The sequence below is a fragment of the Oreochromis niloticus genome, linkage group LG3, assembly GCF_001858045.2.
Source record: "Oreochromis niloticus isolate F11D_XX linkage group LG3, O_niloticus_UMD_NMBU, whole genome shotgun sequence".
NCBI lineage: Eukaryota > Metazoa > Chordata > Actinopteri > Cichliformes > Cichlidae > Oreochromis > Oreochromis niloticus.
In genome coordinates, this window is record NC_031967.2 from 26,794,063 (window position 1) to 26,820,765 (window position 26,703).

At 43.4% G+C, this 26,703-nt stretch overlaps 1 protein-coding gene across 9 annotated transcripts in view; it reads right to left on the minus strand.

Annotated features, from left to right (window-relative positions):
* The window catches only part of arhgef11 (Rho guanine nucleotide exchange factor (GEF) 11), a 29,245-nt gene extending 3,644 nt beyond the window's left edge, over positions 1-25,601 (minus strand). The window contains exons 1-42 of one of the 9 annotated variants that reach the window (XM_019354127.2): positions 24,959-25,600; positions 23,838-24,038; positions 23,358-23,390; positions 21,126-21,217; positions 20,917-21,021; positions 19,791-19,840; positions 19,647-19,704; positions 19,367-19,566; positions 19,190-19,261; positions 18,860-18,967; positions 18,366-18,414; positions 17,869-17,906; positions 17,664-17,756; positions 16,858-16,926; positions 16,643-16,747; positions 16,186-16,284; positions 15,998-16,040; positions 14,708-14,804; positions 14,470-14,592; positions 13,875-13,898; positions 13,609-13,735; positions 12,214-12,307; positions 11,852-11,881; positions 11,552-11,678; positions 11,209-11,412; positions 10,950-10,997; positions 10,521-10,669; positions 10,239-10,379; positions 7,052-7,128; positions 6,827-6,952; positions 4,713-4,830; positions 4,474-4,622; positions 4,289-4,364; positions 4,021-4,203; positions 3,841-3,922; positions 3,663-3,743; positions 3,240-3,295; positions 3,004-3,150; positions 2,690-2,923; positions 2,237-2,350; positions 1,785-2,092; positions 50-182 (exon numbers count right to left, since the gene is read on the minus strand). In XM_019354127.2, the coding sequence (XP_019209672.1) occupies positions 50-182; positions 1,785-2,092; positions 2,237-2,350; positions 2,690-2,923; positions 3,004-3,150; positions 3,240-3,295; positions 3,663-3,743; positions 3,841-3,922; positions 4,021-4,203; positions 4,289-4,364; positions 4,474-4,622; positions 4,713-4,830; positions 6,827-6,952; positions 7,052-7,128; positions 10,239-10,379; positions 10,521-10,669; positions 10,950-10,997; positions 11,209-11,412; positions 11,552-11,678; positions 11,852-11,881; positions 12,214-12,307; positions 13,609-13,735; positions 13,875-13,898; positions 14,470-14,592; positions 14,708-14,804; positions 15,998-16,040; positions 16,186-16,284; positions 16,643-16,747; positions 16,858-16,926; positions 17,664-17,756; positions 17,869-17,906; positions 18,366-18,414; positions 18,860-18,967; positions 19,190-19,261; positions 19,367-19,566; positions 19,647-19,704; positions 19,791-19,840; positions 20,917-21,021; positions 21,126-21,217; positions 23,358-23,390; positions 23,838-23,872 (4,297 nt within the window). In that variant the 5' untranslated portion in view covers positions 23,873-24,038; positions 24,959-25,600. Of the gene's footprint in view, positions 1-49; positions 183-1,784; positions 2,093-2,236; positions 2,351-2,689; positions 2,924-3,003; positions 3,151-3,239; positions 3,296-3,662; positions 3,744-3,840; positions 3,923-4,020; positions 4,204-4,288; positions 4,365-4,473; positions 4,623-4,712; positions 4,831-6,826; positions 6,953-7,051; positions 7,129-10,238; positions 10,380-10,520; positions 10,670-10,949; positions 10,998-11,208; positions 11,413-11,551; positions 11,679-11,851; positions 11,882-12,213; positions 12,308-13,608; positions 13,736-13,874; positions 13,899-14,469; positions 14,593-14,707; positions 14,805-15,997; positions 16,041-16,185; positions 16,285-16,642; positions 16,748-16,857; positions 16,927-17,663; positions 17,757-17,868; positions 17,907-18,365; positions 18,415-18,859; positions 18,968-19,189; positions 19,262-19,366; positions 19,567-19,646; positions 19,705-19,790; positions 19,841-20,916; positions 21,022-21,125; positions 21,218-21,525; positions 21,541-23,357; positions 23,391-23,837 lie in introns of all 9 variants that reach the window. The other 8 variants (XM_019354128.2, XM_019354129.2, XM_013266566.3 and 5 more) reach the window with 8 other exon arrangements.
* Between the last annotated feature and the right edge of the window lie 1,102 nt (positions 25,602-26,703).

The window sequence follows — 26,703 nt, forward strand, 5'->3', positions numbered from 1 at the left end:
CAGCCAACAATATGTAAGAGTTCAAGCTGCAAATGCATTGTGTGCTCACCATCTCCTGAGCTTCGTTCCAGAGACGGCGTCCTGGAGACTGTTGCCGAGCGACACTGCTGGTCCTCAGACTCCTGACTGACGGAGGACTCTCTGAGAGTTTCCAGAAGCTTATAGTGGGCCTTCTCTATCTCCTGCAAAGGAGTCAACAGTTTTAGGAAACACTTATTTCTGGTAGAGAATCAGGTGATACTTTATGCTGAAATACTGTGTGTGTGTGTGTGTGTGTGTGTGTGTGTGTGTGTGTGTTGTGTGTCACATTTAATTTTGAATAAAGAAAATTGAATAAATAAATCACTAAGCTTGTTGTTATCTACAAAGAGGAGTCATCATATCGCTGTGGCTTCAAAGTAAGATTCACAACTGCTCACAAAACGTTTAAGCTGAAACTCTTTACTGACATATATATCTTGTGTAATTCGTTGACAGCAGGGGTTCTCAGTTGGATTCAGTTCTGGGGAACACGAGCACCAGTCAATGACAGCAACTCCATACACAGTGTGCCAACATAAGGCAGGCACTGTCCTGCACCAGGAGGCCAACTACACCCGCATAATGTCTGATGGTGTCTGAAAGATCACTGTGGTGACTAACAGCTGTGAAGGAACGCTGGCCTGCAAGGGAAAGTGTGTGAGCATCCAAGGGGAGACCATCACTGACCCACTGCCCAACTGTTCTCCACGGCTTCTCCAGACTCTTTCACGTCTGTCACATGTGCAGGTGAACCAGCTTCATCTGTGAGGAGAACGAGCCACCAAATGCTACCCGAGGTGCACGGCTGTGAGCACAGGTCCTGCTAATGGTGCTTTTATGCTAGCCGTTCTCTCCCTGTTGCATCCGTGTGTGGGAAAATAGACACGAGTGTACGATTGTGTCGATTTTTAACCACCGTTTAAATGACAGATCAGTAAAGAAGCTCAGAGATCGTCAGATTACGCAGAGGGAGATGTTGCAACAGTTTCCAAATATGAGACTGAGTGTGTGTATGTGTGTTTGTTTCCCGTTTTTTTTCTTCTCTTCCTATATCAGTGCTTATGTAGTGATTTTGTCTGAGTGGCGACACCTATCTCTCAGGAGAATACTGCAACTGCTGAGCGGAGCAAACATAGAAGTGGCTTTGTGATGACATTACTGAGGCAGGCAAGACGAAGCGACCAACTCAGTGAGTATCCTGGGACGTTAAAGCACGTTGGGCCCTCGAGCCTCCCTCATGGAGTCAGAGCAACAGTCTGGTCACAAACCTGCACCTGAGTACCCCCTGGAGGTCATTATACTCCTGGACTAACGTCCTTTCACCCTAACCAGCCATCCTCATGTAACAGCGTACCTCTTGGTATCTCCTCCACACCCTTCAGACTGTGCTGGGAGACACAGTTAACAATCACAAGACTATCTGTGCAACCTGAATGGGTAGCAGGTGTCCTGTTGTCACCTTCATTTGCACCAAAGCAGATGAAACCTATTCACAATGATTTATGTTTCTTAACTGGACAGACTGAAGATTAACTGCTGATGATTAAGTGCATTTTTACTGTATTCCTCTGATTCTTGTTTCTTAAAAGCTTCTTAAAGCAAAGGCAAAAGTATATTTCCAATAGTATCTAATCTGCTTCTGTTACTGAGGTCTAATAATCACACACTGAACATCTGGGTGGGGGGTGTGGAGGTGGTGGTCGACACAGAATCACAGCTTGTGCCAGCTGCTCTTTTGTCGCCGTCTTTCCCACAAAACTCACCTTTAGGTGACGCAACTTGGTCATCAGCTCCTCAATCGTGTGAAAAATCTCATCCACGTTTCTGATTACGTGAGTGTGTTGTGCAGCCTGCAAATGGCCTGTTTCTTTTTCCTGTTCTAGTTGCATAGTCTCTGATTGGTTGGCCTCCAGGCCGCGGGCTGCCGGCTCCTCTTCCATCTGCGTCTGTGGCGACGTCACTTCCTCTACAGGTGGAGGGAAGTGGCTGGCGGTGGGTGTGGGGGGCTCGTTGAGATCTTCAGTCATGCTCTCGCCCTGTTCTATGGGCATGACCAAGTAGAAAGTATTTCCTGAATCGCAGAGGTGTAACAAAACAGGAAGTGTTTTAGTAAATGAACCAAGATAACAATCAACACCTCTAAGATCAGATGTTATATTCTTTATTACACCTATTAACAAAAACTACAGCTGTGGACCAGGTCGGTCAGCATTACCCTGCTTTTTGGCCTCGCTTCTTGACTTGGATGACTGATTGGAGGGGAGGGTGACATCATCAGTGATGTCTTCAGCGACAGAAGAAGAAGAAGGAGGAGGACCCGCAACCACAGCTACGCACACAGAGGATAGACTTGTGACAAAAGAGGAGCGCACTGAAGGGTGTAAAGGAGTGAAGAGTTGAACTAAAGCAACAAGTGTGTCGTCGTGTTCCCAACAGCGAGAAGATAAAGTGCATGAGAGAGAAGACATGCAAAGGAAGGCGGCTATTATTTACACCCACATATCATTTAACAATAAGCAGATGACAGTGAACACATGTCACCTCACTGGGGTGAAAAACAGGTGCAAATTACGGCTTAAGACGTTTAATTATCTGAGAATTTAGTGCAATCGTGAGTGAGCGGCTGCAGAAAAAATGAAAGGGTGCTCGGCAGCCAGGATGCGTTTACCTTTCCTCACAACCTGAAAGCTGGGTTTGGGTGCTTTTGCAAGCAGCAGCTCTTCTGGCTCAGCCTCCCATTCATCGGTGCAGCAGCTGAGGACCGTCTCCAGAGACTCCGGTCTCTGCCTCTCTGTGAATGAGATGCTTTCAGTGGCCGTCTCATTGGTGGGTGTATCATCTGAATCGTGGCTCCAACCGTCCTCTCCGAAATCTTGTAATATGAGCTGCCGCAGGGTTTCAACTGTGAATAAAAAAATTAAATTTTTAAGTTCCACAATCAGAAGAAACAGAATCCAACATAAATTACTCGCAAGCTCTCACCGTCTTGCAGAGCGGCCTCCGCCACTCCTTGTCTGTCGCCGCAGATGAAAGCTTCCGATTGGTCCGCAGGCGTACTGTGGCAGAGCGCGGGCTCGTCGTTGTTGGAATGAGTCTCCGTGGAGTCTGACTGCTCCGTCATAGAGTTATCTGGGAGAAAGCAAAGTTGGAGAAAGCTTTTTAAAACATCTGCAGACTGTTTACAGATCTGAGTCCAGCGATGGCGGCGTGGTCATTACCTCCGTAGGCATTGCTGCCAGTCGAGACGGGGGAAGAACTGCGTAGACTCGGGGAACTGGAAGGAGAATAAAGAGTATGACGCATATTTTTGGATTAAAAATAAACAGATCAAAAAAACATACAGATTATCATATTGTGTTTAAAACAGGGATGTCAAACATAAGGCTTGGGGGCCAGAATCCGCCCGCCAAAGACTCCAATCCAGCCTGTTGGACTGTTTTGGAACATGTGAAGGTGGGAATGAATTCTGGACTTTTAACTGCATTTTCACAAGTTTGGCAGCTTTTCCTGCTTCCACATGTCCACTCATACTTAAATAACAAATAAGTGCTAGTTACATAATTAAATGACAGAAAAGTTCCAGTTTTTCACTGTAATCAGGACACTTCATCAAAGAAATGATTCAAATCAAATCTACTCACGACATGGGTATCGAGCTGTGATTCATCAGAGGTGACGATCCGCCGGCTGCAGAGATGGCCTTTTCCAGCAAATCTTTCCAGCTGTTTAACAAGTTAAGACATTTTAAATTAAATAAAGAGTGCAGCACAGCATAGGTTTCCTCAGGTAAATGTGAGTCAATCAAAGAACAGAGCGTACATCTCCTTCTTGGATGTTGTTGCAGCCACCAGCTCATAGATCTGCATATCTGTGGTGCTGATGATGTAAAGAGCTTTTTTGTCTAGAGAAACAGAAATAAAAAATACAATTAGTAAAAGATGGTAATTACATATTATTTAAAAATGACAAAAACAGAGAAACAAAAGGCTGCAAGCATGCCTGTAGCTACTGGGCGAACAAGAAGCGACGCCAGGTTCATGAGAGGGCTGAAAGAGGTCTTGCTGTCACCGCTTCCTCCCCCGCTTACACCTAATCTGCTGGAATGATATCGCAGCTGTAGCCGGTCGTCCGGGCCCTTCTGAAGGAGGACGAGGCAGTCTGACAGCAGCAGCGCTTGGATCTCTGACACAGGAGTGCAGATACGTATGGTTAGAATTCCTGAAACTGAACTGATGACACTAGACATAATGACCACAGCGATGCTCACCTATCAGCTTTTCTTTGTTAACTTTCCAAGTGAGAGGACCTTCATGGATCATCCTCTTCGTGGTGAGGTCCACATTCTGCGTGAAACAAGAACGAAGCAAAACATTTACGGCTCCAGATCAAAAATGAATTGTCGTCATTTAAAAATCAGAATAAAAATAAAAAAGTTTTAAACTTCTCCGTCACCTTGAACTGAGGAGCAGCATCCAGCCTGCGCTGGTACTCGCTTAGGCGCTGCCGGTGCTCCGATTCCCTCACGTCCTCATTGACGCTCTGCAGTATCCCTCGGCAACATGTGTGCACTCGCTGGAGCAAGGGCAAATCTGATGAGCCCGCTAAAATAAACAAAACAAACAAATAAGATCATGGTTCCTAACAACAGCTCAGTTTTTGGTCAGGGTTATGCTGGATCTGCTTTTCCTCACCTTCTGTGTATTTAATGATTTTGTCCAGCAGCAGCGGGTACTTGGTGAGTCTCTGCATCTCTGACACCAGCAGGTCTTTGAGCTGTAACCTGCGGCAGTGAGGACTCGCCTCACACTCCTGAACAAGTAAAACAACACGGTCATGTTTAAACATAACTATAAGCTTTATTACACCTTTGACACATTGTATAACTATCCTGTATGCAAAACTATTTAGTACACCCTCGAATATTACTTAATATAAAGTGACTAAAAGGCCTCTTCATTAGGTCCAGCTGTTGCTCAACACAAATCAGTCATCAATCATCCAATCACACGGAAGCAACTCAGTCAGGATGACCTGCTGAAGCTCAAACTGATGTGAAGTGACTGTGAACATGGCGTGGTAGTTGGAGCCAGACACGCTGGACTGAGTGATTCAGAAACTGCTGATCTGCTGGGATTTTGCCACACAATCATGTCTACACTTTACAGAGTAAAAGTCTGAAAAAGACAAACTATCCTGTGCGCGACAGCAGCAGAGGAGAATGGACATGCTGCTTTGAACTCATGGAAAGGCAACAATAAAGGTGCGCATAACAGCATCTCTGAATGCACAACATGTCAAGACTGGGAAGCAGATGGGCCACAGCAGCTGCCACTCATCTAAGAACAGGAAACTCGGCCACAACTCACATCGGCTCAACACAACGTTGCCGATCAGATGAGTGATCATCCCTCCTTCTATCAATGGTTTAGACTTCTGCTTCCTTTGGACCCCTCAGTACAAACTGATCATCATTTAAACACCACAGGCTGCCTGAATGTTGCTGATGACCACGTCCATCCCTTTATGACCACAGTGTACCCATTTTCTGATGGATGCCTTCAGCAGGATAACACGCCATGTCACAATGCTTGAATCATCTCAAACTGGTTTCTTGAACATGACAATGAGTTCACTGCACTCAGATGACCTCCAGTCAACACATCACAGGTTAATAGAGCAGCTTTAACAGTGGAAGAACAGACTGCAGGAACTGTGTGATGCTATTATGTCAATATGGATCAAAACCTCTGAGGAATGTTTCCAGCACCGTACTTAATCTGTGCCACGATGAATTAAAGCAGCTCTGAAGGCCAACCTGAAACTAGCAAGGTATACCTAATAAAGTGGCCGGTGTGTTTATGATGATAATGACAGAGCAAGTTTGCTTTCTGAAAAATTACCTGGAAAATGCAAAGATTTCACAAAGACACAAAACGAAAGCAGAAAGATCAGCGGCCAGATAAAAACCTGCCTGCACGACTGCAGCTGCGGACACAGACACGGCCTCCTGCTTGCTGCTTTCTCAGCGTGGTGGAAAAACAAAGACGGGCAAAGTGCTTCAGACTGAGACGGCGTCCAGTACGTTTGGTGTGAACTTGCTCAGGATTATCACAGTGAATGTATAATGCTGGCAGCAAAGCACAGATGTGGGAGTGTGAAGATGCAGGGCTTCACGAGAGCAAAGGGTGTTGGGAAAAATTACATTTAAATCACGAGCCTAACAGCAGCTACAAAACGTCCAAGATACCGCGGCAAGGAGTATTATAACATAGCAACGCCCCACAGGAAAGCTTAAACTCACGTCCTCTCACAAAGCAAAAAATAGAGACTATGAGCTAAAACAGTGTGGAACAAGAAAATGCAGCTGGGAGGAAGAAAAACTCTGAAAATGTACGCAACACTGACCTCCTGTGTGCCAAAAGAGAACATGCCATTAAAAATGAAGGCAAACACACAAAGTCTGAAATGTTAAAATATTTTAGTGCCAGTAAACAACAGCCCTCCGACTGTGTGACTTCTACTTTTATCTTTTAAATCTGAACTGCTGAACTTAGAAGTGATGCAGTTATTGTAAGATGACACCGTTTTGAACAATCTGACAAACTGCACACACTTCTGTCGTCAACTGTAAGTAAATCACACACACACACACACTTTTAAAATGATGTGTTCACTGCATAAAGCTTTAATAAGCACAAGGAGCATCAAAGTGGGTGTTGCATGAATATTTCACGTGTGTGTGTGTGTGTGTGTGTGTGTGTGTGTGTGTGTGTGTGTGTGTGTCTGTGTGTGTCTGTGTGTGTACCTGGATAATGTGAGCGAAGCGAGCGTCTTTACGCTGTTTGCTCTTAATGAGCTCGAGAGCCTGAGACTGCTGGCAGCACAGCTGGGACGCTTGTTCCTGAAACTCGTCTCCGGCTGCTCCTTCAAACTACAAACACACACACACAAACAAAACTGTAAACACACTGAATATGGAGCACGAAAACATTTTTCTACTTGCCATCGAGACAGGAGGAGCAAAACAAACCCTGGTCAGCATCACGTCCCCGATGTCCTGAACAATGGGCGATTCTCTTCGCTTCTTCATCGCCTCACACAGACTCGCTGCAAACGAGAGACACAAAAGCAACAAAGAACATCAAAGCCTGGAAATGTTTAAATTAATCATAAAAACAACAGCTGAGGTATTTTTTGGGTTCAGGACAAAGCTTTCCCTTCGTAGTGGTGGCGGTGTAGTGTAAGACCGAGTGTCTCCATGGCTTAAAATACAGGCTCAGGAAACATACTGACTTAGAACAGCTGCAGGCGGAGATTATGCATCACTGTTATGACCACCTTCTTAGTATTTACTTCATTTATTATTATTGTTTACCTAGCAACACAGAGCCGTGAACACACAATGTATCAAAGTACAACACACTTAGTGTACAAACAGACAGCAGAACGTCTGTTGGCGCTTCAGCAAAAGGCACTTTAAAGGGAGGATTTCCATTTACACAGGCTAGTTTCATACTTAACTCTCATTCTTTCTTATAGCTCAGTAACTAATATGAAGACATCCAAACACCAGTCTTTATTCTATTTTCTTTCTTTTATTTATTAAAACTAAAACTCATGGAGGAGCTCTCCCCTTTACTCCTGCAAATGTGTGAGGAGGCCCTGGATAAGGGCAGCCTGCCACCAACACTGTCAGAGGCACTCATTTCCCTTGTCTTAAAGAAAAACAAAGACCCACTTGACTGTAAGAGTTACAGACCAATAAGCTTGATCAATTGCGATTGCAAAATTCTAGCCAAGGTACTAGCAACCAGATTAGATAAGGTCATGATTTACTTAATACACCCCGACCAAGTCGGTTTTATTAGGACTCGCAGCTCTGCCGATAACATTAGACGCTTAATTGATATTATGTGGGCAGCCCAGAATAAATCCCCTACAGGGGACTCCTCTCCAGCTGTAGCCCTCTCCCTAGATGCAGATTCGACAGGATAGAGAGGCGTTTTCTATTTTGTGTAATGGAAGCATTTGGCTTTGGCCCAAAAACTCAAAACTTCTCTACAACAATCCAAGAGCATCAATACTAACGAACCGTATTATATCACAGTCCTTCGACCTCCACAGAGGTACAAGACAGGGCTGCCCACTGAGTCCTCTGCTTTTTGCTCTAGCTTTAGAGCCTCTGGCAGCGACAACACGCAGAGACCCTGATATTCCAGGTATCCAGGTCCACAATAATAATCACAAATTGATGCTCTATGCTGATGATGCTCGGGTCCTGATATCGCAGCCAGAACGCTCTCTACCTGCTCTCTTAAGAATTATTAACCGGTTCTCTAATATATCAGGATATAGAGTAAATTGGTCAAAGTCTGAAGCGCTCCCTCTGACAGCCTTCTGCCCCAAAACCCTGTTCCAGCCAGGGGACTTCAGCTGGCCTCAGACTGGTATTAAATACTTGGGCATTACATTCCCCCCTTTGTTATCTAAGATAGTTCAGGCTAAATTTGAACCTCTATTGGACAAGTTCAGAACCAACATAATTAGATGGTCCCCTCTGTTTCTCACCCTTTGGGGCAAAGTTATAATCATCAAAATGAATTGTGCTCCAAAATTTAATTACCTACTACAAACAATCCCATCAAAATATTTTCATCAATTCGACAGGTTATGCAACCAATTCATATGGAATAACAGACGTCGTAGAATAAAGCTTAAAAAGCTACAGCAATCAGTGGAGTCGGGTGGCCTGGAGGTCCCAAATTTACTGTTTTACCATTATGCTTTCAGTCTGAGACACATGGTTCACTGGGCTCTCCCTCCAGAACGAGCCCCCCATAGCTTAGTCTTGAGTGTACCTTGTGCTCACCACTTCCTCTGATGCACATTTTAACCACCAAGCTCTCACCAGATATACAAACCCACCCCATTCTTTCATTCCTGCAGATGGTCTGGAAGAAGGTGGCCTTGCTATTAAATTTTAACTCCCACCTTCATACTAAGGCCTCCATATGGCTCAATCCCAAACTCTGCATTAATAAGTCTGTTTTTCTGGAGACTGTGGGTCCAGAGAGGGATACTTGTTCTTGGAGACCTGTATCAGGGGAGAATTCTCAAGTCCTTCAATGACCTTAAAGCACAGTTTAGTTGCCACAGAGTCAGTTCTAGAGGTATTTGCAGCTCCGGCATTTATTGCTCAAAATCTTTGGTTCTTCCTCCATACCACCTCCAACTATTGACTATCTCAGCTACATCAAAAAACATCTTTGGGGGAGGTCGTTAAGTCTCTAAATATTACTCAATGCTTGTTAAGGGCACGAGTAAAGGGCTACCCACCCTCTGATTAGCTTGGGAAGCTGACCCAGATCAGGAATGGACTACAATTTTGCAGAATAGTAAAAAGATGTCCAGGGAACTTAGAACGAGACTAATTCAATTCAAATTACTACACCGAATTAACTGGTCACCACACAGACTGTACAGGGCGAACCTCATACAGTCCCCTGAATGCTGGAGATGTCAGACAGGGGTGGGCACATTGACCCATATGATTTAGAGCTGTGCTAAAACCCAAATCTTTTGGACTAAGATACATGACATTATCAAATCAACTATACGATGGCATATTCCTTTTTTGCCAAGACTATTCGTTTTGGGGGACCCATCACTCCTTAAACATGCTCTGTCTAAGGCTGCTGAGTGGGTACGGACTGCATTGATGCTGGGGCGTAAACTCATTATCTCCCAGTGGAAGGCCCCTTCCAGCCCACCTGTCTCTGTATGGCATATTCAACTAGGGAGACTCACTGCACTAGAATAACTCATAAAGGCTTCTGAATAAAGTGGAGAGCTTCCACCTGAAGTGGGATCCATATATGTTCACAATAAAAGGATCAGACTAGAACATATAGTGGGACAGACATTGGGATTCTGACGAAACACTCTCAGAGATGACAGAGTGTGACATGCAGCAAGACCCATGTAGTCAAAGGCTGTTTGTTTGTTTGTCCCCCCACATTTTGGTTCTATATTCTCTACTGTTCTGCTGCTATGCTGATGCTATTTTTCTGTGATGCGATCTGTATCTACAGTGGACTGTAGTGTTCTAAAAATTCAATAAAATATTAATCACACAAAAAAAACCTAAAACTCAGTAACCAGGCCTGTGTATAAACACTTTCACAGGCCTTTAGCAGCTACAGTGGACAAACACTGACCGTGGAGCTCGTAGACTTGAGGCAAGTTGGGGAAGATGCAGGCCAGCTCGTCAGAGGTCAGGACAGTCCTCATCTTCTGATAAAAAACCTGGTCCAGCACCCGTAAGGTTCGCAGGTGGGACACCTCAGTGGTGAACAGCTCTGAACAGGATGAGGTCACATGAGGAAAGAGGAAACTGTCATACTACCTCACATGTGTGAAAGATGTGTATTAGAAAATAAAAGCAAATGAAAAAAACCTGCTGATTGTACTAAGAGTTAAAATATCTGCTGTAATCTTACCGTATATGACAGCCTGTCTATCCACCTCACTGGGGCTCAGTGTTGCGAGGAGCTGAGGGGTAACCGTCTCCTGCCAGGTCTTACTATCCATTACGTCATCCTCCAGCGCCACAACATCAGGCAGCAGGGCTAGAGGCGACTCCACGCTCCTACACGGGGATCCAGAAACACGGGTGGATGAGGCAGAACGATGTGTACACGCAGAGAGATGGAGCGATGGGCAGACAAGAGTGGCAGACAACAGATGAAGAGACAAATGGAAAAGAATCAGCTGTAAATCCATCGAAAGAGTTCTTTTAAAATGTATTAGGATTGTAAGACGATGAAAGTAAAATTTTTCCTGCTTGTGAACCCAACTTCTTCATCTTCAAAATTCCATATCTTTATTTCTTTGCCTTGTCCATCTAAGGTGACAACAGTTTAACTCACCTGCGTCTAGACCGAGGGGTGTATGGGGGTGTAGGGTTCTCTAGAGACCTGAGTTTGAGAGAGTGGAGAGAAAGACGGCACTAGGTGAAAACCTATAATTCCCAGGGTCAAATCAGGGGCAAAAAGACTTTATTTAGATGTGCTTCAGGGAATCAAAAGTCTCTCCTTCAAATAAAGTGAACTCAGCTCCTGCAAGGCTGCTAAAGTGCATGTGTTTGTGTTTGATCACCCCAACACGTCTGGCTTGGTGAATCTTTACCGTGCAGAGTTGCTGGATGCAGAGGACGAGGCGCTGTGCTGCAGAGGCCTCAGGCCTGGCCCGTCCCTCTCATCCGCGCAGTCATCCATGTCCACATCACTACGAGAGCGGGGCACAGACTCTGCTCCTGAGGTGCCGCCCCGCCGTCTCCCTTCTCCCTGAGCCTTTAGTGACTCGCTGCGAGCCAGACGAACTGGTAAAGGACTGGTGGGGATAGAGCGCACAAAGCAAACCCAGAACGCTAAATCAGTTTAACTACTTCCAACTTACAAACAATAGAGGAGAGTCGGTTTCGCTCAGTTGCTACGAGCTGACTCTAAACATATACTGCAGGTGCAGCTACCTGTCCATTTCATCCCCGAGGCTGCTGGAGGAGAGCCTTTGTGGGTCAGCGCCGTCGCTGAGCTCCTCTCCGGTCTCCGTGCTATTCTCAAACTGCTGAATGATGTTCCGCACGCTGCCAGGCCGGACTGCCAATACAAACGTCTCTCATTACTTTAATTGTCTCATAAAATAACGAGCGGAGAAACGGTTGATTTGTTTAAAAAACAAAAACAACAAAATGCAAATCACCAAGTATGATTCTTAGAATCTAAATTTGCACAAAAAGGTAAAATTAAAAGTGAAATGATAAGTTAAGTACCTTCGGTGGGTGACAGCGGGACATGGAATGCTACAAAATCAACGCGAGCCAAACAGAAACAACAATAAAAATCAGAATAATGACACAATGAAAATCCCATAAATCAATGCATGAAACCAGGAAAAATCAATTAAAAGGCAAACAAAGGACAAAAAGGAATCAATAGAAGCAGAACGAGTGAGAGGGTCACGTGCGCTCGCATGCTGCTGTTTGCCGTGTGTCAGTGCACCGTGAGCTGATACTGACAACAGCCTTTATTACACAATTTCAAGAGACTGCATGAAGCATGACCATGAACTGGGCATGGATGGTGATTTAAAAAGCTTCTAAAGTGCTGAAAGTGTTTGTGCGGTTTAATTTACTGGACTGGGATGTGGTCCGGGGTTTGCCGATGTACTTCAGGATGGGATTTCTCTTTTTATCCTCTCCATCTTTTTCCTTCTTGGTGCCGCTCAGCTGTGGAGAGGTGGTTTGAGTACAGTTACTGAGATCGAGTGCAACAAACAACAACTTTTAAGACAGTTGAAGAATAAATAACTGAAAAACACACAAACTGGCCACTTTGTTAGGTACACCTGATCAACCACTTGATAACAAATCAGCCAATCACATGTCAGCAAAGTACATTTAGGCAGGTAGACATAGTCGGAATGACCTGCTGGTGTTTGAGCTGAGCATCAGAATGGGAAAGGAAGGTGATTTAAATCAGCGGTCCCCAACCTTTTTTGCGCCACGGACCAGTTTAATGTCAGACAATATTTTCACGTACCGGCTTTTAAGGTGTAGCTGATAAATACAACAAAATAAAATACAACCAAGACAAAAACTGTGGTATTTTGTAAACATAACAATAAACGCAAATTCACTGTGTAACTTTATTAGCAACGTCCCCCTGAAATGTGCAACAACATTGAGAGCAACATCTTCCTCTCTGCCCCTTAATGCGCTCTGGTCGCTATGGTAACATGTAAACATTTCTTTCAAAATAAGACACATAACTACAACACGGGAAAAGACCCAGGGAAACCGAGTTAATGATAAAAACCCTGAAAACCATAAACTTCCACCAAAGCCTCAATTCTCGCAGCCCGGTACCAAACGACTCACGGGCCGGCACCGGTCCGTGGCCCAGGGGTTGGGGACCGCTGATTTAAGTGTGCCAGGATTGTTGGTGCTGCTCTGTGTGTGACGTGCCAGTGAGCTGCAGTTCATTGGGCAAAAACCCCTCGTTTATGTTAGAGGTCAGAGGAGAATGAGTGCTTTGAGCTGATAGGAAGGCAAGAGTAACTGAAATAACCACTCATTATAACTAAAGTACGCAGAAGATCATATGTAAATGCAGAACCCTTTCAAAGGCTGAAGCAGATGGGCTAGAGCAGCAGAAGTCCACACCTGTGTCACTCCTGTCTGCTTCAACATCTGGATGGTCTCAGTTTGGCATAAATAAAAGCCTGGATCCATCCTGCCCTGTATTAACTGTTCAGGTGGTGGTGTAATGGTGTGGAGGGATATTGTCATGACTTCACTGTACTTAAATGAATGTCAACATGGACCAAAATCTTCGAGGAACGTTTCCAGCACCTTGTTAAATTTGTGCCATGATGAATTAAAGCAGCTCTGAAGACAAAAGGGAGTCCAACATGGTAGCAATAGGGTGTACCTAATAATGTGGCCAGTGAGTGAACATAATAGAATATGTATAGGAAGAAAAATCACAGGCCAGGTCCTTTTCACTTTCTCCAAGTTTCCATTCTTACCTTCTTGGGCTTTAAGAAAGTGATCCACTTGTCCTTCTCTGTGGTCAGCCCTGGGAAGACCTTAGAGTCTCTAGGCTTGATACCAGAATGACGCAGGTAGAGGATCACAGCTGAAGCCAGAGTAGAACTGAGGAAGAGGAATGAAGGTGAGGGTGGAGGTGAAGAGCAGAGACCAAAAAAAAAAAAGAAGGTTTGAAGAATTAGGAAATTTCTGGTTCAGGTGTAGCTGTTATATTCCACTTCAACAGGTGAGACTCTTTATTTACCTTCTGTCCTCCTCGTGCTTCGATCTGCAGCAGGAAGACAAAGAGACATAAAACCGTTAACTCCCTCCACGATAAAAAGTCATTTTCCAAAGAGAGATTTAGCTCAGCTCCTCAAACTTAAATCCACTTTATTCAGGTGCAAATAAGAGCGCAAGGAACGGAGCAGAGAAACTGAGTCATGTGACGGGAAGCAGCTTCTGTGTGTATAAAGTGAGAGTAGGAAATGTCATGTGGTTTTCCAGGGTTTGTCGCTGGGATAATGACCTTTGTCATGTAGCTTCACTGAGCTCCCTCATTTGCAATGTAATAACAGTTTTATTGGGCGTCTAACAACTGACTGTGTCGCTAGGCAAACCTGGCTCACTCTGTGTGTGTGTGTGTGTGTGTGTGTGTGTGTGTGTGTGTGTGTGTGTGTGTGTGTGTGTGGTGAGAGCACGAGTAAATAAACCTAATTGGACATAGGAACACAGACACAGAAAGCTGAATCAGCCGATCAAAAAAAAAACCAAACCGCTGCCTTCACTTTGAACTCACTGTGGTTTAAACTTTACAGTTTAAGGCTAAAATACCACAATAAATGCAGACGCAGACTCACAGTATTTCCCACAGCGCGGTGACTTGTTTGTCCACCACCTGTTTCTCTTTCACAGTGTCTCCATCAAGGTGCTGCAGATCTCCTTCTCCAAACAGAGAGCCGAGACCCATCATCTGCTTGTTCCTGTTAAAACAGAGAGACACAAGATTAATGTAAGCTTCTGAGAAACTCTTCTTCTCCAGATGAAACATTGTTTTTCACTGAATAAGCAAACAAAAATGAATCCTCTGTGATGTACCTGTAGTCTTGCAGCTGGTCCTGGATTTCTGGCAGCACAAGCTGCTGCAGCTCAGACAGAGGTCCCCGGATATCCTCCTGAGCATGAAGTCGATTTTCTAATGGGATGATGGACATAACGGCAATGGGAACAGTTAGTTAGCAGGAATAATAATAATAATAATAATAATAATAATAATAATACTACTACTACATTTGCTTTCGACAGAATATGTTGAACCTTTAAATTTGATATGACTGATTTAAATTTCCTGCTATTTATTTACTCTAGTTATTCTCAAACTGTGGCAGACCCCACCTGGTGGGCAAAAGATGCACTGCATAGGTGGATCACTGGGGGGGAAGAGTCACACACTGGCCCCTTTATTAGGTACATATTGCTGCTACCATATTGGACCCCCTTTTTTTCAATTAAAAACTGCTTTAATTCTTGTTGGCAAAGATATAACAAGGAGCTGGAAACATTCCTCAGAGATTTTACTCCATACTGAAATGATATCCACAGAGACTGATGAGACCAGGCAACGTCCAGTCTTCTCAAGTCCAATTTTGTTGAGTTTGTGTGAATTGTAGTCTGAGTTTGCTGTTCTTCCATTGTGATCTTCTGCTGATTTGCTGTGTGGTCAGAGACACCTTTCTGCATACCCTGGTTCTAATGAGTGGTTATTTGTGCTACTGTAACTTCCCATTAGCTCAAAACCACCTGGCCACGCTCCTCTATCCCCTCAGATAATTCTCTCTTTTTCAGACCAGTCTCTGTAAACCCTAAATATGGCTGTGTGGGAAAATCCCAGGAGATCAGCATTTTTAGACCAGCGACATTCAAAGTCACTAAAATCTTCCTCCGATGTTCAGTTCGAACTCCAGTAGGTCATCCTGACCATGTCTACATGCCTAAATATGTTCACTTGCTGGCATGCGACTGGCTAAATTGATATTTGCATTAATGAGCAGGCATACCTAATAAAATGGCCAGTGAGTCTATAAATCCAAAACTTTTACATATTTTACACATGAGCTCCAGACAGTGTTGGCAGAATCATGTCAGGACTGTGAAGCGTCCCTTTCCTACATCGCACAACTGAACATAACACAAACATGACGCTACAGTTTGAAGACCTTTATTTCACCAAATTACCTTAATGAAAGATTTAAAAAAATGGGGGTGGTAAGGGTTGATTTCTTTTTGGAGGCTGTGCCAGTAGAATATTCAGAGGCACCGCTTTCTCACAAAACAGAAAATTCTGTATATGACTGGATACATGGACATACACGCTTTTAGATCACTTACCGATATCAGCAAGATATTCCTCTCGTACTTTAATTTTCAGAGGCTGTAAGCAAAAAAACAATGTTTTCTTTCTAACTGTTACTCCTTGGTAAAAACATAGAGTTAGTCCTTTTTAACTGGTGCACACAAGACAAATGTGGTACCAACACCACCAGGCAATGAATACATGGATAAAAGTCATTACATACAGCATCTGGTTCCAGGAACAGGGAGCAGATCTGAGGTGCAAGTGTGCGGGCGTCTTTAGGAAGGGAGCCAAGGTAAGCCTCCACGGACAGGTAGAACAGCTGATGCAGAAACACAGAAAACAACCACGAAAGTAAGAAATCAACACGCGTACACGTGTGTTTGTGTAACTTAGTGCTGATATACATTAGTTAACATAAGATTCTGGATTATCAGCAATTCTGTTATAAGAAATGTTTTGAACTACTAAAATTAAAGGCCTTGAATGTAAAGAAACAATTAAAAGCTAAACTATATTGCCAAAAATATTTGCTTGTCGGCCTTCACACGTATATGAACTTGAGTGACGTCCCATTCTTAACCTCTTAAAGTATGAAATATGATATAATTGCCACAAAATTCAATTTTTTTGAAATGGGGAGTTTATTGAGCCATATGCAAAGGATAATTTAAACTGACCAGAGGGTTGGGATCCAGAAGCTGCGTGAAGACATATCTCATGAACACTGCCATGTGTGCTGGTCGGGTCTTTAACAGATCAATATCTTGGTATGGCCCGTCCATCTGAGAGAAAGACAGGAAAAATATGAAGGGATGCTCATCTGGAGGAAAATGTACAAAAAAGAAGAGGCACCCTCCCAAAAAAGTATATTATATCCATCTATCTATATCACCTCATTAAATGCATAGCCGTCATATTCTTCATCTTCCTCCTCGGGCCCGATGATCTGGGCCTTTCCACCCTTGAACAGACACATACAGATTTCAGAAAATGAAAATATTTGGCCACACACACACACACACACACACACTTTAATTCACATAATTCATGTGCAAGGATCACTATAAATAATGAATATATTCATGCTGATAAATAATCTCAGCGACTGCCTCATGCATTTGAAACAAAAGTGCAAATCAAGGTGGCGTAGGGCAGAAATGGACAGGAAACAACAGAGCCTGAATGTCTGAGAAGGAAAGCAGCTGTTGCTCTGCAGGGTCGGCGTGTCACAGTGAACCATGCAGAACATGCAGGTACGAACGCAGCCCCGCTTTGAGCAGACTCCGAGTACAGACTGGAAATGTTGTGTAATACGGCATCGTACCTGCAGTTACTGACTCTGCTCTATAAAGTAATTAATAACGTTCAGCCTGATTTGGTAACATTCACATGACACTGCTAAATCTGAAATTTCCAAAGTGAAGCACTAGCATGGCGTCCTTTCTCTCTCTCACTTTCTTTCTTTTGGAGCCGTCTGCCCTCCTACCTCTCCAACACACATTTATCTTACCGCTGTGATTAGATGTAATGATTTTTACTCAGTTCTGGCTGCTGGAGTTCAGACTAGAGTGGCTGCTAATATTAAAAACCTTATTTCCAACCATGATGATCCTCTGATTATTCAGTTTTTAGTCCTGCGTGGCTCCAGCAGCAGAAAGAGGAACAAATCCTTACAGTGAATATGTGCATCAATCTCACCGAATCAGACAAGGTGGATATGTCGGACCACTGGCGCCGGTGCAGGGGGGTCCTGAAGGAAAATGAGGGGGAGGAGTGGGGACTCTCAAAGGCCTGGGGAGGAGGACGAGGAGAAGGAGGGAATGAAGGAAGACGGGACGGGCTGAGTGCACATGCACAAGCACACACAAACAAGCTTATTAAAAAGAGAAATTGTGGCGCCTACCTCCATGTCTCCTTCACTGGAGTCCATTGATTGTCGCCCTGTGAAAGCAAAGAATCAATGGTAACCAATTATGAAGCAACCAAATCTATCAGTGAATAAAGCCTAAAAGACAGTGCTGTGCAAAAGACAAGCTTCACACCCTGACAGAGCCTCCACTGTGTTTTACAGATGGCTGTAGACACTCACTGCTGTACCTGTGTGGGGTCTTTGCTGGATTTTTTCCCCCTACTTCTTAATGACACGACTTTTAGATAGTGCTCATCTACTCTAAAAAGTTTCCTCAACTTTTTTTAATGACTAACTGCACCCCATGCTTAGAATCGCCAAGTTTCCAGCTAATATCTTTATGGGAATCATACAGTGTCAGTCAAACTGTGTTATCTTTGTCCAAAAAGAAGCTCTGAAAGACCTCCAGAAGGCCTGGAGAACTATTGCTCAGCACCTTTTTAAAAGAAAAAGAAAGAAACGAAGCTTTACAAAGACCCACAGATACAAACCTTCTCCTGCTATGAAGTAGCCTGTGACAGATTCTGACCTCGTTCCCTCCTACGAACCAAAAATAAAGCGAGTTAAATGGATTTGAAGCACAAGCTTTAAGCAGAAGTTACGCTTGTTTATTACTTTTATGATAGAATTAATTTTTTTTGTTGGATCAATCAGAGTTTGGAGGGTAGGAATTAAACCCCTTCATAAGATCAATATTGCAGTTAGAGCAGCAAATCAATTTAAAAAAATTACGTTGTTTTATGTCCCTGATGCAAATGGAAAAAAAGCAACAAGTATGTTAGTCAGATCGTTCTGACTGATGTTTCCCCCCTGAAAACAATTTTTTTTAGCTTAACTGAATTTATCTGGTCATGTTGCCTTTCTAGTAATTTGTTTTGTTCTTTTTAGTGTGTATGCTCTGTCCTAGTAAGATCGTGAATGTAACAGGAGCTTTTCAGCGATTACACAAACTCTGTAATTGAGTAAAACAGCCGGGTCGCCTCACCACATCTTGCTGAATCTTGACTCTGACTTGGTGAGCTCTCCTCTTGGCACTTTCAATCCGCTCCTCCAGCGACGGCGACGGGTTCCTCAGCTGCTCATCCATCAAGTCCTGCAAATCAAGTCAGTCTCAGTCTGGTTATAAACAGCAGATTTTATCCACACAATTTTATCTTAACTAGAATTCCAGAAAGCAAAATGGGTTAAGGGAGCTTAAAAAATATTTATTCAAGTACAGCATGATAATGGGAGACAACATGCACTGGATTTTTCTACAAAACGAGCAGCTCACTGATATGTATCGATATACAAATAGCACAGGTGCCATGGATACCTGCAGCTCGGCCTCTTCCTGCTCCAGCATTTTCCTGAGTATCTGAGTCGCATGTTTTTGTACTTGTGGGTCCTGAAGAAATGAGTGAGACACAAAAAACCCCTGTAAATCACAGACATTTACTTTGCTGTAAGTAAGCTTTACCAACTAGATATCAGTCCTGAAAGTTTCATGTACTTGTAGTGGTTTGGGTCCTGTGATCCTTTGAGAGGGGGTGCTGCTCAGTCCAGAGGGCAAGGGTGGAGGTGGAGGAGGTGCAGCCTCCCCAGCCAGAGATGCTCTTTGATTAAGAGTGAGATCAGTTTGAAGGGGCTCTAAGGGCAAGGAGTGGGTTGATGGAGACGGCCCTTGTAGTGTAAGTGCGACGTAAGGTCCAGCTTTGAAATGATAAAAGAATCGGGTTAAAAAAAAAAGAAAAGCAAAAACACATAACCATCAAACTCAAACATATACTCACATTTTATGAGCTTTACCACCTCTTGATGGGACATGGAGGAAACCAACGAGCCGTTCACCTGAGCAGAATAAGAGACAGAGAATCAGTGAATAGGATCAAAATGCACAGATTCCCACATTCAGTGAAACGGAAAGCAGTACAAACCTTTATGATTCTGTCCCCTTCTTGGACACCAGCCTTGACTGCTGCACCACCTGAAGAGCATTGATACAAACATACATTCAAACTCATGCAAAAGAAGAAAGACGATTTAACTCGCACATGGTCAGCACTGCTGTCAGCACGTCACCCGTGGCCAACCAGATCATGTGGGTCAGACTGCATTTGAACAGGTATTCTCTACAATGACCACCCATAGAAATCCACAGTGCACAGTAGCAAACGGTCAGTGGAGAGTATTTTTATACGGCACACGCCAAGTCATACAAGCACTGTTTTTCTCTCTAACATTCAATCTCATTCACTCTGATAAGCGAATCAGTGAGCACCTCGTGGTTCCAAGGATACTTTGGCGTCCTTGGAGCTGAGCTACTGCCGCCGTTAAGCCTGAAGTGGTGTTACAACAATAGAACTACTGACTGCTTCTGGTCTATCAGCAAATAAGACTGTGTTATTTGTTGTATTACATTCATTAAATGCTAGTTAATGTTCACAGATGGGATTCTGTAAACACAATCCTGGCGAGTTTATGGTCTCAGTCACTCGTTTTGGGTCATCATAACAGGATGGCTGTAGCTCAGATCATGTATTAATCATAAAAGCTGGTGGTTTGATCCCCGGTCCAGTCTGCATGCCAAGCATCCTTGGGCAAGATGCTAACCCCAAGTTACTCTCGAACACATCAATCAGAGCGTGAATGTGAGTAAATATTAGCCTGAAAGCACTTAAGCATAGAAAAAGTGCACTTATGAATGGGTGGGTCTGTGGCATGTTGTATAATGTGCTTGAGTGTGTAAGGAGTACATTTATCATACTGAATAACAAATGTCGAACTCTTGACTAAATTACGATTAAAAAGGGACGATTATGTGAAGTATTATCTGGTCACTCATTGGCTAACAGCTTATCGATCACAAGCTGTGAGCCAGTGAGTGTGCCGTTTCACAGTCAGACCCGCCTCTCCTCCTCTCTGGGTTTTGCAACCAAGGTAATGATGGCAACGGTGCTCATTGAGCCTTCAAAATCCAAAAGTTGATGTCACTGTACCTCCGTTCACCTTTAACACTATCTACGTTTCTATGACAAAGCAGACGCAGCATCCCTTTCTCACCTGGTCGGACATTCTGTACCAGCTTGACTCTCTCTCCACACACTGTGAAGCCGAAACCCAGCTGGTCCTTTTGCACGATCACACATCTGTGCACAAGTCCAGTGCCTGGGGGAGAAGTAGAAGAACGAGAAGTAATGAGCGGCTGGATGACATTGAATAAACCAAAAAATAACTCCAACTAAAAATAACCCATCATAAGTCGCAGTTACCTGTAATGTCAGGAATGATTTCTGCCGTTGGCTCTCTCTGCTGTGGGGCAGAGGATTTACGCTCCGAGTCCCCAATTGTCAAACTGTTGATCCTGGATTTGAAAGACGAGAAACAGAAAGACTTTAGTACAGCATGATACTAAACAGGCCAATTTAGGAAATGCTCTGGGAGGGACAAGGAAGCTCTGAAGGGAATAAATGAAAAACATGAGGGTCACTGGAGGAGAGAGAGAAATCAAAAGTCAGAGAACAGGCCAAGAAGCTTAGCCAGGAATGCAGAAAATGAAGGGAGAAAAGGAGATTCAATGGAGGCACATGGTTATATTTGCTGCGGTATTAACAGTAATAAGTGTATGAATAGCAGAGAAGAGACAAGATAGCAGTTGACAGGAAAACTCACCAAGCGGCAAAAGGGCTGAAAGCGAAGCATGACAGGAAAGAAGGAAGAAACAGAGAAAGGGGGGGGAAGCAGAAAGTCAGAATAAAGAATAAGACAGAGAAAACAACAGACAGAAACAGACTGAGGGAGAGGGCAGACTGCTTAAACCATCCTTATGCTCGTCAGACTATTACAGACTGTAATCACTCAAAGTAACCATGACTTCAAGGAATATATTTATATGAAGGGGTGTGATGGTAAATGGTAAATGGCGTGTATTTATATAGCGCCTTTATGGTCCCTAAGGACCCCAAAGCGCTTTACATATCCAGTCATTCACCCATTCACACACACATTCATACACTGATGGAAGAACACTCTCAAAAGGTTACAGGGAATAATTCAAACAAAGGTCATTTTAAATCCAAAGAAATGTGCTGTGATCAGGACAGATGGAGCTCCTCATATAGGCAATTAGCACTGAAATGATCAGTTAAGGGTTAGGTGATCAAACAAAACACAAAACAAAAAAATCTGAAAGAAAGAAATCTCTTACTTTAATTCTCGAATCAAACTGGTTTTGGCTACTCCAATGTGGGGATTTGCTCCAAGATGGAATAGTTTTGCGTTACAAACTGTGACAGTCTGCAGCAGACGGCATAAATCACGAGATTTGCGATTTGTGAGACTGCAATTCATGTCCTACTGGAGGCCTTTTGCTTTGTTTTCCTACTCTGAGTAGTTTCACTAGAAACACTTTATTTTCACCCAGTGGTTTAGATCCTTCCAACCATGCTCTTCTGCTTCTCCAATTCCAGGGGGTTGGACCCTATCCCAGCTGTCACAGGGCTGGGATAAGCTCTGGTACATCTATCCTGGGCAAGGTACCTCACCCAGGACCAACGTGCCTTGTGAGACACTACCAGCATAACCTTGACAAAGAAAGGAGTTGCTGAGGTGATTCAGGTATCTGAACAGGATTCCTTCTGGGTAAGGTGTTCCAGGATTGCTCAACCAGGAGGATGCACCTGGGTAGGACAGATTACATCTAGCTCACATGAGCTAGAGGAGGTGGATGGGCTTCTCTGCTTAGACTGCTACCTTGTGACATGGCCCCATATAAGCAGTAGAGGATGGATGGATGGATGGATGGATGGATGGATAGATGGAAGGACATTTAAATGCACCTACTACGCGCATGCACCACATGGTGGACTTCAAATAAGGATAGGAGAAATTATATTCAGCTGTGGTGTCTCCAGCTGTCTGAGTATAATCAAGGCTTTATAGCTACCCAGTTATTCAAGTTCGCTCCACACTTGACACATTAGGAGTAGGAACCCTCTCAATTTCTGATGTTTGATTGAGACTTCTGCAATTAACATACATAGCACCTACAACATAGCCTACACCATTGCCAGCATTTAAACCTGTCGATGGTGACATGTAGTTATATTCCCAGGGTCATGAACATTGGAGCTGTAGGTTAGATTGAGGGGTATCATTAGGGTTAGCTGTTATGACATAGGCATAGCACAGAGCTATACTTCCAGTGTGGTACAGAAGCCACTTTGACAAACCTGCAGTATTTTAGGTAAAGATTTCAAAGAGCTTCTTTATCACTTAAAATTAAGTGTTCGTGTATGGGTCATGCACCCCAGCAGGTGCACGTAACGAGGTCACAAAATTTTTTTTATTAATTTTTTTTCTTGTATGTTGGGTTCCTAACGTCTCCAAAGAAATGAAACAACAAGCAGCGAAACGCTGAGAAATCTGCTGCCACAGCTGTACAATCTGTAGGCTTCACTAACCCCCAAACCCTGACATGAGTGACCACAGGGCAGCTGTCCTACCTGAACAGTTGGTTGTCTGTCTTATTGGCTGCCCTGCCGTCACATGACACACACAGAGACACAGCAGTGGGAGGTAATGGGCACGTGCAAATGGGGGGGGAAAAAAAAGTATACAGCAGGAGAAAGAGGAAAGACACATGATAAACAACAAATATGCATCACACAGACGATCGCACAGTGCAGGGATATATGGTGAAAGTGGTGACGAACGGTATTAACAAACAAGACAGGTGCACTACATCCAGTGTTTTATTAGAGGAGATGCAGATTGAATGACATAAATGAACATTATTGTGCAATCTTTTGCTTTTTTTCTGAAGTCAACAAGCCGTCTGAGCTGTTCTTCCAGTGGCCTCACTGAGCATCCGTCAGATAAAAACAATGCTCACCTGGGAATACCACATTTTTTGGAGCGAGGCGTAAAGAGCCGTACCTTTACCCACATAAACTGTCTGGGTGTAGCGGATGTGAGGCTCCTACCTGTCCAGCGTGGAGGTGGGTTGGCGGAGACTCATGTCTGCAGCCTTTATAGACACTCCTCTGCTTCCTGGTGCGGGATTCAAAGCTGTCACTGGGCTGCTTTTGTTATCACCACCATGATCTCCGTTTCCTCTTCAACTTTCAGTCCGTACAATGAGGAGCCTTTCTGTTGCGCTTTGATCAGATCTCCACGCTACAGGGCTGCGGGTTTAGATCAGACACAGTGCTCTTCATGTTTCACACCAGTGGCTCCAGTTTTAGGCTCAGTAGGATTTAAAGGAAAGTGCTGCTAAAACTATAAACGCTCAAATCTCCCAAGGTTTGTCTTCACTCCTTTACATTAGTGGTTAAAATTAAATACAGATCGTTGGTAGCTTGGTGCTGAGATTTCGCAGTAGTGGCAAATGGATAAAGGACAACCTACTTCCACAAAGGTCATCAATCATGAATGAATGGGCTGATATGTCTGGCTATGCTCCAGGAGGTCAACAACATCCCATGTTGGGGTTTTTTTGTTGTTGTTTTTTGTTTTTTTTAAGTGTCTGTGTCAGATTTAAAGCAACTGCCTAAACATAATATTCAGAGGATTAACTGGATATTCGTTGATTACGTGCAATTAAAAGAAATACTAATGCGAACCTGACACTCACTTGACTCAGACTTGTTTACATGTGGAGGCTTCAGCAGAGATCCCAGCCTAAATAATCCCATTCAAATCAGCACTGCTCATTCAGCTTGCTGATAATGCTTAAAAATAGGAAAGCCACCACAAAGTGAATATAATATGATCTGTAGTGATGTGTATGTGGCTATCTAGTGCAAATTACTCAATACACAAGTATCAACAGCATGCATTAGTTAAGCAAAAATATATATACGTTTACAAACAGCATTATCACTCCTCCGAGCTAGCTGTAAGCTACAGAAAACAGTCTGTTTTTCTTAACAGTGTAAACAACAACAAAACCAGTCGCTACAAATGGCTTTGCAATAACGCTACTGTCTAACTAAAGAGCTAGCCAATTAGCAGATTACTTGGCATTGGCTAACCCTGCAGTTGGAGCTTATAATCAAATAAGCACAGCAAAGAAAGAAAGCGAAAGGTGCTCCTCGCCTTTCACCTGTGGCTTTTAGCAATTAGCTGACTTGGAGATGATAACAGGTTCGTAAAGAGGCCTGCTAATTCCAGCTAGCGTTAGCTCGGTGAAGTCAGCTCGACGAATCGGCCTCTTTCAACCTGCGGCATGGCGTTATATCTCACGGCGAACCGAAGCGCTGCGTGCCCGGCTTTCACCTGCCGAGCCTCCGAGCTAGTCTGCTAACCGGCTATGTCTGCAAGACGAAAGACCAGCATGACTTTAGCTGCATGCGAGCAGGTGGATATCACAGTAAGAGGGGAAACTGGAGTCCATGCAAGGCCCGGGTTGTTATATCCACCAGTCTTGTTTTCATGCAAATTCACACGCAGAGTTGCATATTAGCTAGCTAGCCAAAAGGCAAAGCGATTCCAGTAAGAGCTCCACCTCAGGTCTCCTTTCCAAAAACACAGCGGATACAGCAGGATCTGCTCTTCTCTCGTGATCTGCCACAAGAACCCGGATTTAATTCCTAATCGTCGTGGTATATGTTTATCTCCTCTCCAGTCAAAGTCCTTCACATAGAGCTGTATGTTGTGCTGTTATCTTGCTGTCTTGACTGGCTCCTGATCCACCACCATATCCTCAAGGATCACACGACGTAGACAGAGCACACAGAGCGTAAACAGCGCCCTCGTTTGGTCAGGGTTGCGTACTACAACCGGACTGTAACCAGACAGGATAAGTTGGAATTGCATCCGTTCATGGAAAGATTTTTTTTTTTTTATAAAAATATATTTTTAAATCATTGACATAAATATTTATTTTTCCATCAATCTGTGTCACAAACACTCCAGCTTGTTTTTGCCACAGATTTTTTATGAAACATATTTCCATAAAGAATTAATAGCATCTTATTAAAAAATTATGGAAAATATATTTTTAAATATTTTCTTATATTTCTTTCTATGAAGATTTTTTTTTCATATGAGCAAGTCAAAGTATTGGGTTCATATCACAAAATTAGTTAATAACTCCAAATTACCATTACCACTCACTTAGTAACTCAAAATTTTGAGTTAGGTAACTTGAAATTTTGAGATAACTAACTCGAATGTTTGACATACTATTTCAAAATGTTGAGTTATTATGTAAAAGAAAGCTCTTTAAATGTTACTCAGATGTTTCTTCAATTTCTAACATAATAACTCAAAATTCTGAGCTATCATATTAAAATGTCAGATTATTGTGTCCAAAAAAACTGTATCTTTAAATTTTGACTTATTTAGAAGTTACTTGAAATTTCAAGACAGTAAGTCTAAATACTGAGCCAATCGAAATAAAAATGTTGACATAATAACCAGAAATCTGATTCAACTCAAAATCAGAATCACCTTTATTGGTTGAGTATATGTGCACACTGGTTTTTTACATAGCTAAGTTAGAAACAAAACAATACAGCATGCTTTGGTTCAGTAGCAGGCACGCTGGATATTTTAGTAGTAGACAATATGTGAGTGACCTAAGTGTTCATCAGAGTGTGGCCTATGGAAAGAAACTGTACAGATGTCTGGTTGTTTTGGCATGCTATGCTCTGTAGCGCCTACCAGAGGGGAGCAGTTGGAACAGCTTGCGTCCAGCGTGTGATAGGTCTCCAGTGTAGTCCCGAATCAAGTCAACACCAATGAATTTTTCTGCAAACTTGACTGTCTGTTGTAGTCCATTTTTATCCTGTTAAGTGGCTGATCCAAACCATTCAGTAATGGATGAGCAGAGATCAAACTGGATTA